Source organism: Heteronotia binoei, chromosome 21 (genome assembly GCF_032191835.1).
Source record: "Heteronotia binoei isolate CCM8104 ecotype False Entrance Well chromosome 21, APGP_CSIRO_Hbin_v1, whole genome shotgun sequence".
In the NCBI taxonomy this organism is placed as follows: domain Eukaryota; kingdom Metazoa; phylum Chordata; class Lepidosauria; order Squamata; family Gekkonidae; genus Heteronotia; species Heteronotia binoei.
The window spans coordinates 173,781,022-173,794,028 of NC_083243.1; the positions used below are offsets into that span (position 1 = coordinate 173,781,022).

Consider the following 13,007-nt stretch of genomic DNA (forward strand, 5'->3'; position numbering starts at 1 on the left):
ATCTTGACAGATGCTGAGAAGGATACAGAAGATGTAGCATAGTAGAAGGGGCTGTGTGTCAGAAATGAGGGGCATTAGCAAACTGGGCATTCTTGGGATTGTCCAGCCTGACTGTCCTCTATTTGGGTTTGTTCTGCAGGAGTGTTAGGGAAGAGGGTTGGTTCTTTATTGAGCAGTTACAGGCCAGAAAGCTTACTGGGTAACTTGGCCCCAGAGGCCTTGTGTATGAGGGGAGAGCAAGCTTGGCAGGTTGAACAGACCTCTCCTTTTCACCTGTTGCAGATTCCAGGAGTGGCCCCAAGCTCATGTCGCTTAGGCATCCTATGGCTAGCTAGAAGAAAGGGAGGGCTGGGTCAACTCTAGAATTTTTGGGTCATTTACTCCCTCCCCAGGCATTGTTTCACAATGGGAATGTTTCACAATTCTTGATTCTGCTCAGAGGAATCAACTCAGAACCCCCAAGGCCATGATGTGATCTGATTATTTTAACTGAAATTCAGCCTCTGAAGCAGAAGTCATGAATGGAAGAGCAGTGGGGGGAGGCTGCTTGGTTTTCCCATTCCTGCCATTTGTGTACTCAAAATCACACCCTCTTCATAGCTGTTTTCTCCCCATGGAAGGAAAAGCAGCTTGGAGGATATGATAGAAGTGTGGAAAAATAGCATGAAGGGCAAAAGTTCAGCCTCTTTCCCTACTCTTCTGCTTTGTGTTGCAACCCTTTCCTGCTATTCTGTTAATAAAGCTCCAGATCTTTGGAAAGAAAAGAAGCATGCCATTGAGGACCATGCTATCCCCCCCCCCCCACCCTTGAGTGAGTATTGAATAAATATATCCCAGATAAGGAAGTCTTTGCACTCGGTAGGCGAAGCACGGGGACCTTCAAGCAAGCTTTGATAGGGAATTGACTAGGTTTGCCAGTCTTTTTAAGCTTGTAGCTTTAATTAGGTCCAGTATGTGCCTCTTAGGCAGAAGGAGAGGTCATAGGCCCAACTGGAGAGGAAACTGTTGAAAAGTTAGCACAGCAAAGAGGCTGGTTTGCTATAGGCAGACACAGTCCTGGGTGAGCAGGGGCAGGGAGTCGTACTGGAAGGAGTAGCCCCCGTCTGTGGTGGTGCGGACTCGCAGCGATTTTATGGTGCTCACCAGGGCTGCGCAGCACAGCTGGACACTGGATGTGATTGTGTAGGTGTCCAAGCAGCTCCCGTGGCAGTAGTGAAACTCAAAGCTACTGGGGTGCACGATCCAGTGGCTCCAGTTCAGCTCTTCAAAGGTGATGTTTACAGAGGCCCGGTGACAGTTGGCATGGGCCGTGGCATCATCGGAGGGTCTCTGCAGCAGGTTGAGGGCAGCTGATGGCCTCAGCACCAAGGAGCGTGGGGCCCGGTCACGGCTCTTGGGTTTGGTGGCTGCCACGAGGAAGGGCATCTTTTCAGCATCTGCCATGCAAGGGCACCCAGGACAGCGAATTAAAAGCACGAATATCTTCTGGGCAAAATAAGGTAAGAAGGAGTTGCTGAAGTGAAAGACCGTCCAGTTGTCTGCGGCTGGCACTGCCATGGTGGCCACTGGGACCCGGCCTTCTTCAGAGAGCTTCAGAATCTCAACCCCTGGTGTGGAGCTGTTAGAGGCTTCATCTGAGAGGCTGCTGCTCTGCACTTTCACTGGACCTGTGTAGAACCACAGTTGGGCTGAGGTCACCACACGGCTCAAGGCATGAGGGGAGGGCTGGAAGAAGTAGGTGAAAATCCCTGAGTCTTCTGGGAGCTCATCAGACTGAGGTGGCTCACATGGTATATCTGTGAAGGAGGAGAAAGGCATTAGAGGTGGCTCAGCTCATGGAAATTTGCCTTTTGAGATTTTAAAATGCTGAAATCTGTCTGCCTTATTTTTTTGCCTTGCATCCCAGCTTCAAGTTTATGCCTGCTACTTCTGGCTGAGGCGACAATCCTATCAAATTGGACATCTGTGATGTAGCTTGGTGCTGAGTACATCTCATCACTCATTTTAATCACTAGAGACGTTTGAATCCAGAGTTTGGTCACAACACAAACAAAATTATGATAACATGAAAACTAAATATGCGAATAATTGCATGTAGAATATGCAAACAAAATAGTTACGGGATCCCTTTGTAGCAGTCTGTTTTGTGGCTGGGTTGGATTTTCCTTTACCTACCTTAGAGACCTTTTTTCACACAGGCTATATGCCCCACATTTGATGCTTTTGGCAAGCAAATTTCCCCATCCCCAGCATCACCCCCTGAGTTTTCTACAATTTTTTTTCCCAAACTTGCTTTGTTGAGAAGTTTGGATTTACCAATCCTGCCCACAGAGTAGCCATTTTCCTGGCCCATGCCCTTTTGGGTCTCCATTCCCCCCCCCCCCCCTCATACACACTGAGGGATTTTTTGTATGTTTTATAAACTGGAAATTGAATGTCACAGCATTATAACAATGTGTCTCCTAGGTTCTCTGAATTCCCAGCTTTCATTTAAAAAAAAAATGTAACTGTCCAGACTCCAGTCCCTTTTGTTATGGAGATATACCTACTCCCTTATATCTCCACAATGAAAGAGATTAGAGACATAAAACAAAAAAGCCATGAGGGGTGGAGTGGTCACTGCCAGGGGGCAGGGAAAATATGGGGAAACCTGAGAAGTGGAAGCCCCATTGCCATTGCAATGCAATGGGGAAACCACACAGGCGGAAAGTGAAGAGCGTCATCAAATAGATTGTCTTGCCTTCTGCAAATGACTCTACCCCTCTATGGAGATGCCTATAATCCTGCCTGACCAGCTACATCTTGGGAAATATCAAGAGGTGCATATATTTATATAAGCATAGACAATCACTTTATAATTGGGTTAGGTGTTCTTTTTTATCAGATGCATTAACTTTGATTGGTGCAAGAGTAAACCAACGCTGGACTGTTATGTCACAAGAGGCCGGCATGTTTTTACCCCAGCGGAAGTTGTTGGGTCCAATAAAAGATACTGCTGGACTTATTTTTGTTTCTCTTAACATGCCTGCATATTTACACTGCAGTGCTTCAGAGGAGAGAGCCAAGCCATTTTAAAAAGATTATTCAAAAACAAACAAACACTCCCCCAACTAAGTCATTGCTCCTTCATAATTTTTACCACATTGCAACCCCCCCCCCCCTAGGAACTCTGTCTCCCCAGCCTGGTAATTGCAATAGGTTTGGCTTTTATCCAGTCTAAAAAAAAATTGTTCTGTAACAGTACAATCCTAAATAGTTTTACCCTTCTAAGTCTTATGTATTTAAAGGGTATAACTCTGCATAGGGTTGCACTGTTACGCTGCAGTCCTATGCATACATATCTAGAAGTAAGCTGCATTGAGCATAGTGGAATTTCCGAGTAAACAAGCACCAGCTGTGGCTTCAACCCTATTAAAAGGCATGGCCCATCAAAATCTAAAGGATTTAGATTGGGGAGGGACGGTGGCTCAGTGGTAGAGCATCTGCTTGGGAAGCAGAAGGTCCCAGGTTCAATCCCTGGCATCTCCAAAAAAGGGTCCAGGCAAGTAGGCGTGAAAATCCTCAGCTTGAGACCCTGGAGAGCCGCTGCCAGTCTGAGAAGACAATACTGACTTTGATGGACCAAGTGTCTGATTCAGTATAAGGCAGCTTCATATGTTCATATGACCTCAGAACAGACACAGACGGAAGAGGGCTAAGCATCCACAGGAAGTAGCAATGCTCTAAAGTGATGGAACTCTTAGGGAAGTCCCAAAGAGAGAGCGAGCAATGAACACATAAGATTTAGAGACAATGCAAACCTTTGAAGTGGGAAAGTGTTATCAATGGGGCGCCTGCCCGGTGTGCAGCTTTAGTAAAGCAGTTCTCGGTGTCCGCCCTTTGCCCTTCTGACAACCCTCCCTTCCCTGATAAGGCATTCTCTTACCTGTGGAGGGGAAGATGATCACTTGGGATGTATCCTTTTCCTCCCAGCTGCGGGCAGTTGAAGCATGTCGCCTGTGGAGCCCCCTTTGGCCCACCAGGACCCTGCTGGCTTGGGGGGCAGGGCCAAGGAACTCCAGGAAATGAGCCTTGACTTTGGCGAGGATGAGCTGCCGGTTAACTTCACCCTCGCTGCAGCCAGCCACAGCAGCAGGAGACAGCAGCGCCAGCAGTAGGGTCAGCATGGAGCTGACGAGGGGCAGGAGATGGCAAACACTCTGATCCAGCATGTGCAACGAACGATGTGCTGAGTGTGCAAAATTCTTACTGGCTTTTTTTGGGGAGGGTGGTGGTGTATGCCCAGGGTTTTGCCAGGCTGAGTTTCAGTGCAACAGAGCCGGCTCAGGTGTGTGCAGAGGTCCTGCCCTCCAGTGCAAAGTGATCTGGCTCTTCTGTGAGCATAACCCACCCGACTCCTTCAGCTTCCCAACCTCCTTGCTGAGCCAGGCTGGGGCATGATGGCATTGAGACTTTGAGACGTATCTGACACTGACGCAAATGTCTGCCAGCCATGAATATTATCTCCTGGGCAGCAAAACAGAGGAGACGTCTGGAATGCAAGGACGGTGCTGCCTAGGGGACATGGCCCCTGGGCACGATGCCCTGAGAGGGGAGGGGGGGAAGCAGTCAAGGCCAAAGGAGGCAGTGCTGGGTCAGGGGGCACAATACTTACTGGCTTTGCCCCCTCCCCAAACACACTCACAGCTGCTATGATCTGAAGCCTGAGCAGCTTCACTCATCCCAGGCATTCATATCCTTGGACTGTCAGTTTAGGGTCCTTAAGGGGATTAAAGGGCCTCTTGCTGTTTCATACACAGAAATCTGTTCAGTGAAAGGCTCTGCTGGTTACAACAACAACACACATACAATGGCATGCACATAGGAGATCATGCCTTTGTATGCCATAAATTAACACCCTCTCATTTTGTAGTTATTATCGCTTGTGGATTAAGACTGCAAAACTCTTGTGCTTTAAAGATTAGCATACCTAAACTTTCATGGACCCACTTCATCTGATGCAATGAACTATGGTCCCTGAAGGTTTATGCCACAATAAATGTATTAACCTTGACTAGGATTGTCCACTTTTAAACTGGTCCCTCTAGTTGTTTCTTTAATATTAGTTTGGTCTGCAGGCAATTATCAGGTGGTGTTATTCCATGAAAAGCTTCTATTCCCCATTTCTACTCATTAAACCTCTATTACATAAACCTCTATTGAAGCTTGCCTTCAATAGCTAAGGGGAGGTAGCAAATGTCCCGCAGTACTGACAGTCCCACTGGACAAATATAGATATTGAGAAACACTAACATGCATCTTGGATTTTATGGTTAAAATGTGTAGAATTGATTTTATTGTATATTGTTTTTTAGTATTCTATGTGGTTTTAAACTGTTGTTAGCCACTCTGAGCCCGTTAGGGGAGGGCGGGATATAAATCTGATAAAATAAAATAAATATTAAATGGGACAGAACATTTTTCTCCGGGCCTATTGAGAACCATTGGCATCACAAAGCCTTTCGCTGCAACAAATACAGCTACCACTCGGGGGCTTTTTGATTGGATTTTTATCACCATAATTTAAAACAGGGGTGTCAAACTTATTTGTTATGAGGGTCGGATCTGACATAAATGTGACCATGTGTGTACCTATTTAATATTAGGTAGCAGAGATATAAACTTTATAAAGAACACAGGCAAACACAATTAAAGATTTAAAAAACTTAAAACATGCTTAAAACATTAGCACTCATTGGTCTTAAAGGAGCTTTCTTTGTATTTCTCCCATGGGATCCAGGGAACTGGGCAAAGGAAGGCTCTTTCCTTCCTTCCCCAGGGAACCAGGAGGGGGAGGAGCCTCAGCCAATAGAAGGCATATTTATTTTAAATTTGGATTCTAACTGTTGCGGAGTAAAAGTTTACCTTTGATTGTTATATCAGTAAGTTTAAAGATTTTATTCTCTCTCCAGATTTTAAAATCCGAGCATTGTTGACCAGGCAGAAACCAGGATTGCCCAAGAAAAGCCATCAAAGTCAAGGTAGAAGGAGCTAGACATGACCTAAAGGCATCCCATATCTCTAAAGTGTGTTTTACAAAAGGGTTGTGAAGCAGGACTTTCTGCCTGTTAGCCTTGACTTCCCAGACAAATTTGAAAGAGAGGATTTTTCAATCTCCGCCCATGCTTTCATATTATTTGGAGATGCGTAAAAAAGGATGTTTTTTAATTGGGAAGCTGCACAATAATTCTGCAATATGCGAATGCCCAGACCCCCCCAATGTCTACAGGTTTAGAGAGAGTGGAAAAAGAAATACGTGGTTTCTTTGAACACCAAAAAAATTTGTTGAGAAGGGACTGCCACCCATGTAGAACTGATTTACTTACAAAGATAGGTGAATTTTGAAATAAAAACAGAAATTTAGGTAAAATGAAATATTTTATCAATTTGATTTTATCCAATAGGGAAAAACCTAGCTTCTGCCACTCCATCAATGATACATTCATAGATTTACTTAAAGAGGTGTAGTTATATTGGAACAAATCTTCAAGGGAATATATAAATTCCTAAGTGCCTCCAGGGACTTTCTACCCACTTAAATGGGAATTTCTTGAAAATAGATTGCTGCAACGAAGGGGATACCAAAATCGGACATATTTCCGATTTGGAAAAATTAGTGGTAAAACCAGAAAAATGGCTAAACTGGTCTATCATTGTTTAAAGATTTGTCAGAGATGTCAGGGATTACTTATGTAGAAAATGGTGTTGTCAGCAAACAAACTCATTTTGTATGTGGAATTATTTATAGTGATACCCTCTAGGGTCATTGTGAATTGCAAAAGCTAAGGGCTCTAGAGAGAGAGCAAAAAGAATGGGAGAGAGAGGACAACCCTGTTGGTTTCCCCTAGTCAACAACTAGTTATCTGATCTAAAATGATTAACCATGATTTGAGCGCAGGGAACGCTGTATGTGGCTTGTATGGTTAACTCAAAAAGTTAGGACCAAAATTCATGAACTTTAGAACAGTTTGCAAATATGGGACTTCTACTTTGTCAATTGCTTTTTTCAGCATCAAGTGACAAAATAATAGAAGGGGTACTAGAAGCTGTACAATGATAAATTATATTAAGAGTTTTTTCGGATATTGTCAGAGATTGTACGAACAGGCATAAAGCCAGATTGATCTGAATGGATATAACTGGTTATAATTTGGTTCCATCTGTTAGTAGGAATAGAAGAAAAATTTTTAAGATCATGGTTAAGAATGGAGATAAGTCTGTAGGAAGCAGTATTCGGTTTGTCTTTACCCTCCTTATGTAAAACAATAACTCTAGATTTAGATGGTCATTTGTGATGATCAGGTGCACAAGAAGGGTATTTCAGGTGCTCAAAGGCCTTGACATAATGATCTTAATATTCCTTGTAATAAGTAGGCCAATACAATCATTTTCATATGACTAGTAGTGGGGCTCTGATTGAAAGAATAATGGCTTGCCAGTTTAGTGGAGTGTAGTGGTTAGGCTGTCAGTGTCCAGTAGCTGGACTAGGATCTGGGAGACCCAGGTTCAAATCCCCACACAACCCATGAAGCTCACTGTGCCAGCCACTCAGACACAGAAAGAACTGGACTTATTAAACTGTGCTCCTGTCTGAAACCATCATGCCTCCTTATTCTGATATCAAGCATTAAGAACACAACAATGTATATTGCCTTGAACTCATTGGAAGAAGTGCAGGATAAAAACAAACTGGCTTACTAAACTTGCCCAGGGCTACTTAGTGGGATATATGATTGAGATGATCCCCAGCTCATAACTTACACTAATAACCATTACATGTGTTCTACATGGGATGTGTGCTCATATATAATTGGCACATATTCTGGACTGGGAAAGTCCTGGAGATTTTGTGGGTGGAGCCTGAAAAGGGCAAGGTCTGGGGAGAGGAGGGACCTCAGCAGAGTATAATGCTGTAGACTCCACTCTCCAATGCAGACATCTTCTCCAGGAGAACTGATCTCTGTGGCCTGGAGATCTGGGAACTCTCCAAGTCCTCAGCTGGAAGTTGGTAACACAGTAATCAACTTGAGTTCCGCATATCCTCCCCCTCCACAATAGCATGTGAAATGCAATTTGGAATTCAAATGCAGTAAACAAAAACAACCTTTTAAATTTTATTTTGCCTTTTTACTGCTCGGAGGTATGTAGGGCTGCCTGGCTTTCAACAAAAGGCTTTGGGATTTCTGTCCAGGGAAGGAGGGAGACTCCAAAGAGTGTAAGTTTCCAAGCATGTAACAAAGAATTTAGAATGCGTGGCAGCTCAGCATCTGTCAGCTGAGGTTATATTTCAGTCTACCCTAAACTATGCCGTGATCCAAACAAGATCCCTCATACGGCTTGTGTAGGTGGAGCCAGTGGGGCTATAGGGTGGATGAATTCTAGGCCCTGAAGCAAGCATCGATTGGGATCCTTACAGAATAGGCCCAGCTGGGTTTGTTTTGCTCAGAAATGACAAATTTCCACTCTCCCCACCTGAGGGGATAAGAATGACTGGGATAGAGGCGCACCCTGTCTAGAGTACTTCCTGTCCTCTGTGCTGGCCAACAATACTCATGTCCAAACAGCCCACATGGGTCAGTGTGGACTTGCATCCCATACCCCTCCTCTTGCTTTGTCCAGGAATTTGAGAAAGGAAGGAATTTGGCGATCAGTAACAAGCTTCAATTCTTGCCTCAGTTCCTGGTGCTTCACAATCTTGTTGTAGCTGTGGCTAGTTATACATTTAGCAGAATAACTAGTAAAGCTTTTCGTAGACTGTTCCACATCAACCAACAGGTGAGGACTGCGTATTTGAACTCCTTTTTCAGTTCCCTGCATGAAAAGAACTGAATGTCTGGAAGAAGGTCACTAGTATGGCAAACAGCTATTTTTCTATGTCCAGGGATTCTTCTTCCATAGGGAGAGCATTTAGACAAGTCCTGAACTGTAGACTGCGCTTGCGGGTTCTTCCGCTTGACTCTGCTGAAGGTGTAAACAGCCCCTACTACTTTCTTACCATAGAATCTGTAGGCCCTCTCCTCCCTCAGCCTGGATTCTACTCCTTGCCTCTCTCAGCTGTGTGTTAATAGGGAATGGCTGACAGTGGCTGATTCCTCCTCCCTGGGAAAATGTGGGAAACTAGTCTTGAGTAGAAAAGTCAATGAGAAAAATTGCAAATAATATTGAATGCTTTTTAATGCTGCCAGAACGTTTTTGCTGGTAATAGTTGCAATAAGAGAAGCAATTTTTTTTTAAAAAAAATGCAGGTTACTGCAAAAGAACAGCAACAAAAAAACAAAACAAAAAACCCCCACCTCATCCTAACAGTAGAATACTCATTAAGTGAGGTGGTGAGAGAATATCATGTTCTGTTGTGCTTTTCATTTCTTTTCTGGATGATGTTGCTATATCTTTTGTCACACACAATCCTTTTATTGAGAGAGTCAGTTTGGTGTAGTGGTTAAGTGTGCGGACTCTTATCTGGGAGAACCGGGTTTGATTCCCCACTCCTCCACTTGCACCTGCTAGCATGGCCTTGGGTCAGCCATAGCTCTGGCAGAGGTTGTTCTTGAAAGGGCAGCTGCTGTCAGAGCCCTCTCAGCCCCACTCACCTCACAGGGTGTCTGTTGTGGGGGAGGAAGGGAAAGGAGATTGTAGGTTGCTCTGAGCCTCTGTCCTTGAAAGGGCAGCTGCTGTGAGAGCCCTCTCCAGCCCCACCCACCTCACAGGGTGTCTGTTGTGGGGGAGGAAGGTAAAGGAGATTGTGAGCCGCTCTGAGACTCTTTGGAGTGGAGGGCGGGATATAAATCCAATATCTTCATCTACCTCACAGGGTGTCTGTGGGGGGTGGGGGGAAGGTAAAGGAGATTGTGAGCCGCTCTGAGACTCTTCGGAGTGGAGGGTGGGATATAAATCCAATATCTTCATCTACCTCACAGGGTGTCTGTTGGGGGGGGGGGAAGGTAAAGGAGATTGTGAGCCGCTCTGAGACTCTTCGGAGTGGAGGGCGGGATATAAATCCAATATCTTAATCTACTTCACAGGGTGTCTGTGGGGGGGGGAAGGTAAAGGAGATTGTGAGCCGCTCTGAGACTCTTCGGAGTGGAGGGCAGGATATAAATCCAATATCTTCATCTACCTCACAGGGTGTCTGTTGTGGGGGAGGAAGGTGAAGGAGATTGTGAGCCGCTCTGAGACTCTTCGGAGTGGAGGGCGGGATATAAATCCAATATCTTCTTCATCTTCTTCTTCATCTTGTTCAGTCACACCGTCACACCGTCTTTGCAACCCCATGGACAAAGTCACGCCAAGCACACAACCCGTACCCTATGCCAATTCCAGTCTGTCATGATAAGATACTTTCTGATGCTCAGCTGACTGTCTAGCTCCTGATTGACCCTTGGCATCCTGCACTTTAACCACTGAAATGAGGTGAAGCATTTCAGGCAATTTGGGGGTGCTGATGGGATGCTCCAACCCACTGTGAGGCTGAGGGGGACCCTTTGCCTCTCCCTCCTTTGAGGTGGGCTATGCCTTGGGCAGCTGAGGGATGCCTTTGTACTCCTCCCTGCTGGGCTCTATACTTAGCCAAGCCCCAGCCCCCGCTTATCAGCCCAGCCATGTCATCAGAGGGTATTTTTGGGGACAGCAGCTGTAGGCATTTGTAACGCTTAGTCCAGCTTGCAGACGCCTGGCGGGCAAGGCAGAGGGAGGCCAGGGACTGCTTGTGAGGGGCAGGGAGTATGTGTGTTGGGGCCACTGCAGGAGTGGAAGCAGGGATGCCTAGTTTGGATGCAATACCGAAAGAGACAGGGCAAGCACCCTGACGATGGCGACAGGCAGCTGGAGCGATGGAAGGATAGGCCGATAGAAATTGTCAGACAGGAAGAGGAGAAGCAGGAACTAAGTGACAAAGAGGTGCAGTTCTAGGTTGGATGCTGGAGGTGGCTTGAGGTTAGTGAGTGCTGAGAGGAAGGCAGGCTGCCCCCCCCTTGCAGCCTGCCTCACACCCCCCTCACTAGGTAAGTGTAATGGGTCGGGTCATGGGAGGAGCTGGAGGGAGACAGAGGTATCATGATGGTACACAGATGGGGCTTCTGGAATGAAGATGGCTCTCGAATTGACTGATCCTGGTTATTGAGTGATGATTCAAATGGGAACTTTGGGGGCTGAGTGTGGGACAGATAACAGCAGGAATAAAAACCTTCCTGACTTGAAAGCCTTGGAGGGTGAAAAAGGGTGGGGAACACCTGTATCCAAATATTGCATGTTAGTCTTCTAGAAAAGCTAGGTGTTTCCCCTCCACGGCGTCCCCATAACAGAATCCAGAACACCCCATTGCTCTCTTTGCTAACTTTATATAAGGAATTTCATGTGGCAAACTGGAACCTTTTAAATAAGAGCTAGAGGAAAGAGAAGGAATCCTGGGCCGTTCCTGGAATTCCTCCCCACAGGGTCAGTATGGAAGGAACGGCCTATAATCAGTGCCGCACTACATACAGCATGATAAGGGCAGGAATGCCTGATAAGACTGAAATAGGGCTGGTAGGGGGTTGTGGTCCTCAGGGCTGCTTTAGAGTATGGGCAAAGAATGTGAGCTGGGAGATACTCGACCCAAATCTCACATCAGCTATGCACTCACTAAATGCGTGGCCTTAGGTAAGCCATTATCCTCCTAACCTCGGCTCTCCTCCTTCCGCTATGTGATACATGCGAATGCTTGAAATATCCTAAATAAAGTAATCAGTGGCATCATTTCCAACACCGCCACCTCTGTGAAGCGGTGGTCTTCTACCAATCAGACTAAACGTCAACTATCGTAGCTGTGGCGGGGAACACTGTGCTTGTGTTGCAGAAGAATAAGGTCGTGTGAATGCATAATTATTTCTCTCCAAACTTTTATGGCCGCCCTATAATGTAGGAGTCCTAATCCTACCTCTCACATTGCTGTTTTCCATATTGATCCATCGGGTATGACTATCTTGGATGGCTAGGAAATAAAGGGGGGAAAGTGAGCAAGGCTTCACGCTGGTGGTGATGGGGGGGGGGGCGGGAATGATGAGATTACAAACCAAGAAAAAAACATGGGTGATCTCTTCTGGGTCAGAAAGCATTGCTTAGCTCATTTTTCAGCCCATGACCTTGGCTTGACGCCACATGCAGCAGCTGCTGTGCTTAGGACAGGCAGAGATTTTGATGGGCTTTGCCTGCCTGAAGAGCTGTTATGGATATCTTATTTTCATTACAGGACTTGTCTGCAGCACTGGAGGGCTGCTATTAGGATCTTTGTGATAGTCTAACACCTGGTCCCACAGCAGCATCTTCTGCTTGTTAGCTTCCTTATTGATTAACAGGCACTATCAAAATCAGGAATGGGCGTTTCAGTTAATAGGAAAGTTCCTAGTGGGCCACTGTCCTGATGGTCAGAGGCAAGCCAGGTTTGATGAGGTTTGGTGACACTGCAGGTGTATGGTGATCAGCCTCCAGGTGGGGCCTACAGAGATCTCCTACAGAGATCAGTATCCCTGGAGGAAATAGCAGCTTTGGGGGGGGGGGGTGGTCTGTGGTATTGTATCCCACTGAGGTACCTCTCCCCCCAGGCTTTCCCCTACCCAGGCTCCACAACAAAATCTTGAGAAATTTCCATAAATGAAGCTGGCAACCACATGCTTGCTTCTTCCCTTGCTGCTACTGCTGCCCTCTGGGGAGGCTTTCAGGTCAAGACCCATCCCCTTCCACCAGCACAGCCTCCGGGGATTGACTCAGCTTGCTCCTTGGTCATTTTGAATCCTTTCCGATCTAGGCATACCATGGTGCTCATCTAGCAGGATTGGCTTGGGCTGACAACACAGATCTATGTCATTCCATGAGATTGTTCAAACAACCAATCTGAAAGCAATATGGGTTTAGTGTTAATTTGCCATGTGGTGCAATGACAACTTGTAATTCACATGTGTCTATAAATGAAGAAAAAACAAACAAGCAAGCAA

At 45.9% G+C, this 13,007-nt stretch overlaps 1 protein-coding gene across 1 annotated transcript; it reads right to left on the minus strand.

Annotated features, from left to right (window-relative positions):
- Window positions 1-966: 966 nt before the first annotated feature.
- INHA (inhibin subunit alpha) lies at window positions 967-4,211 on the minus strand. Its single transcript, XM_060262111.1, has 2 exons — window positions 3,926-4,211; window positions 967-1,796 (listed from the first exon to the last, which is right to left on the minus strand). The coding sequence occupies exons 1-2, from the start codon at window positions 4,209-4,211 to the stop codon at window positions 1,039-1,041; spliced, it is 1,044 nt and encodes a 347-aa protein (XP_060118094.1). The 3' UTR covers window positions 967-1,038.
- Window positions 4,212-13,007: the final 8,796 nt, after the last annotated feature.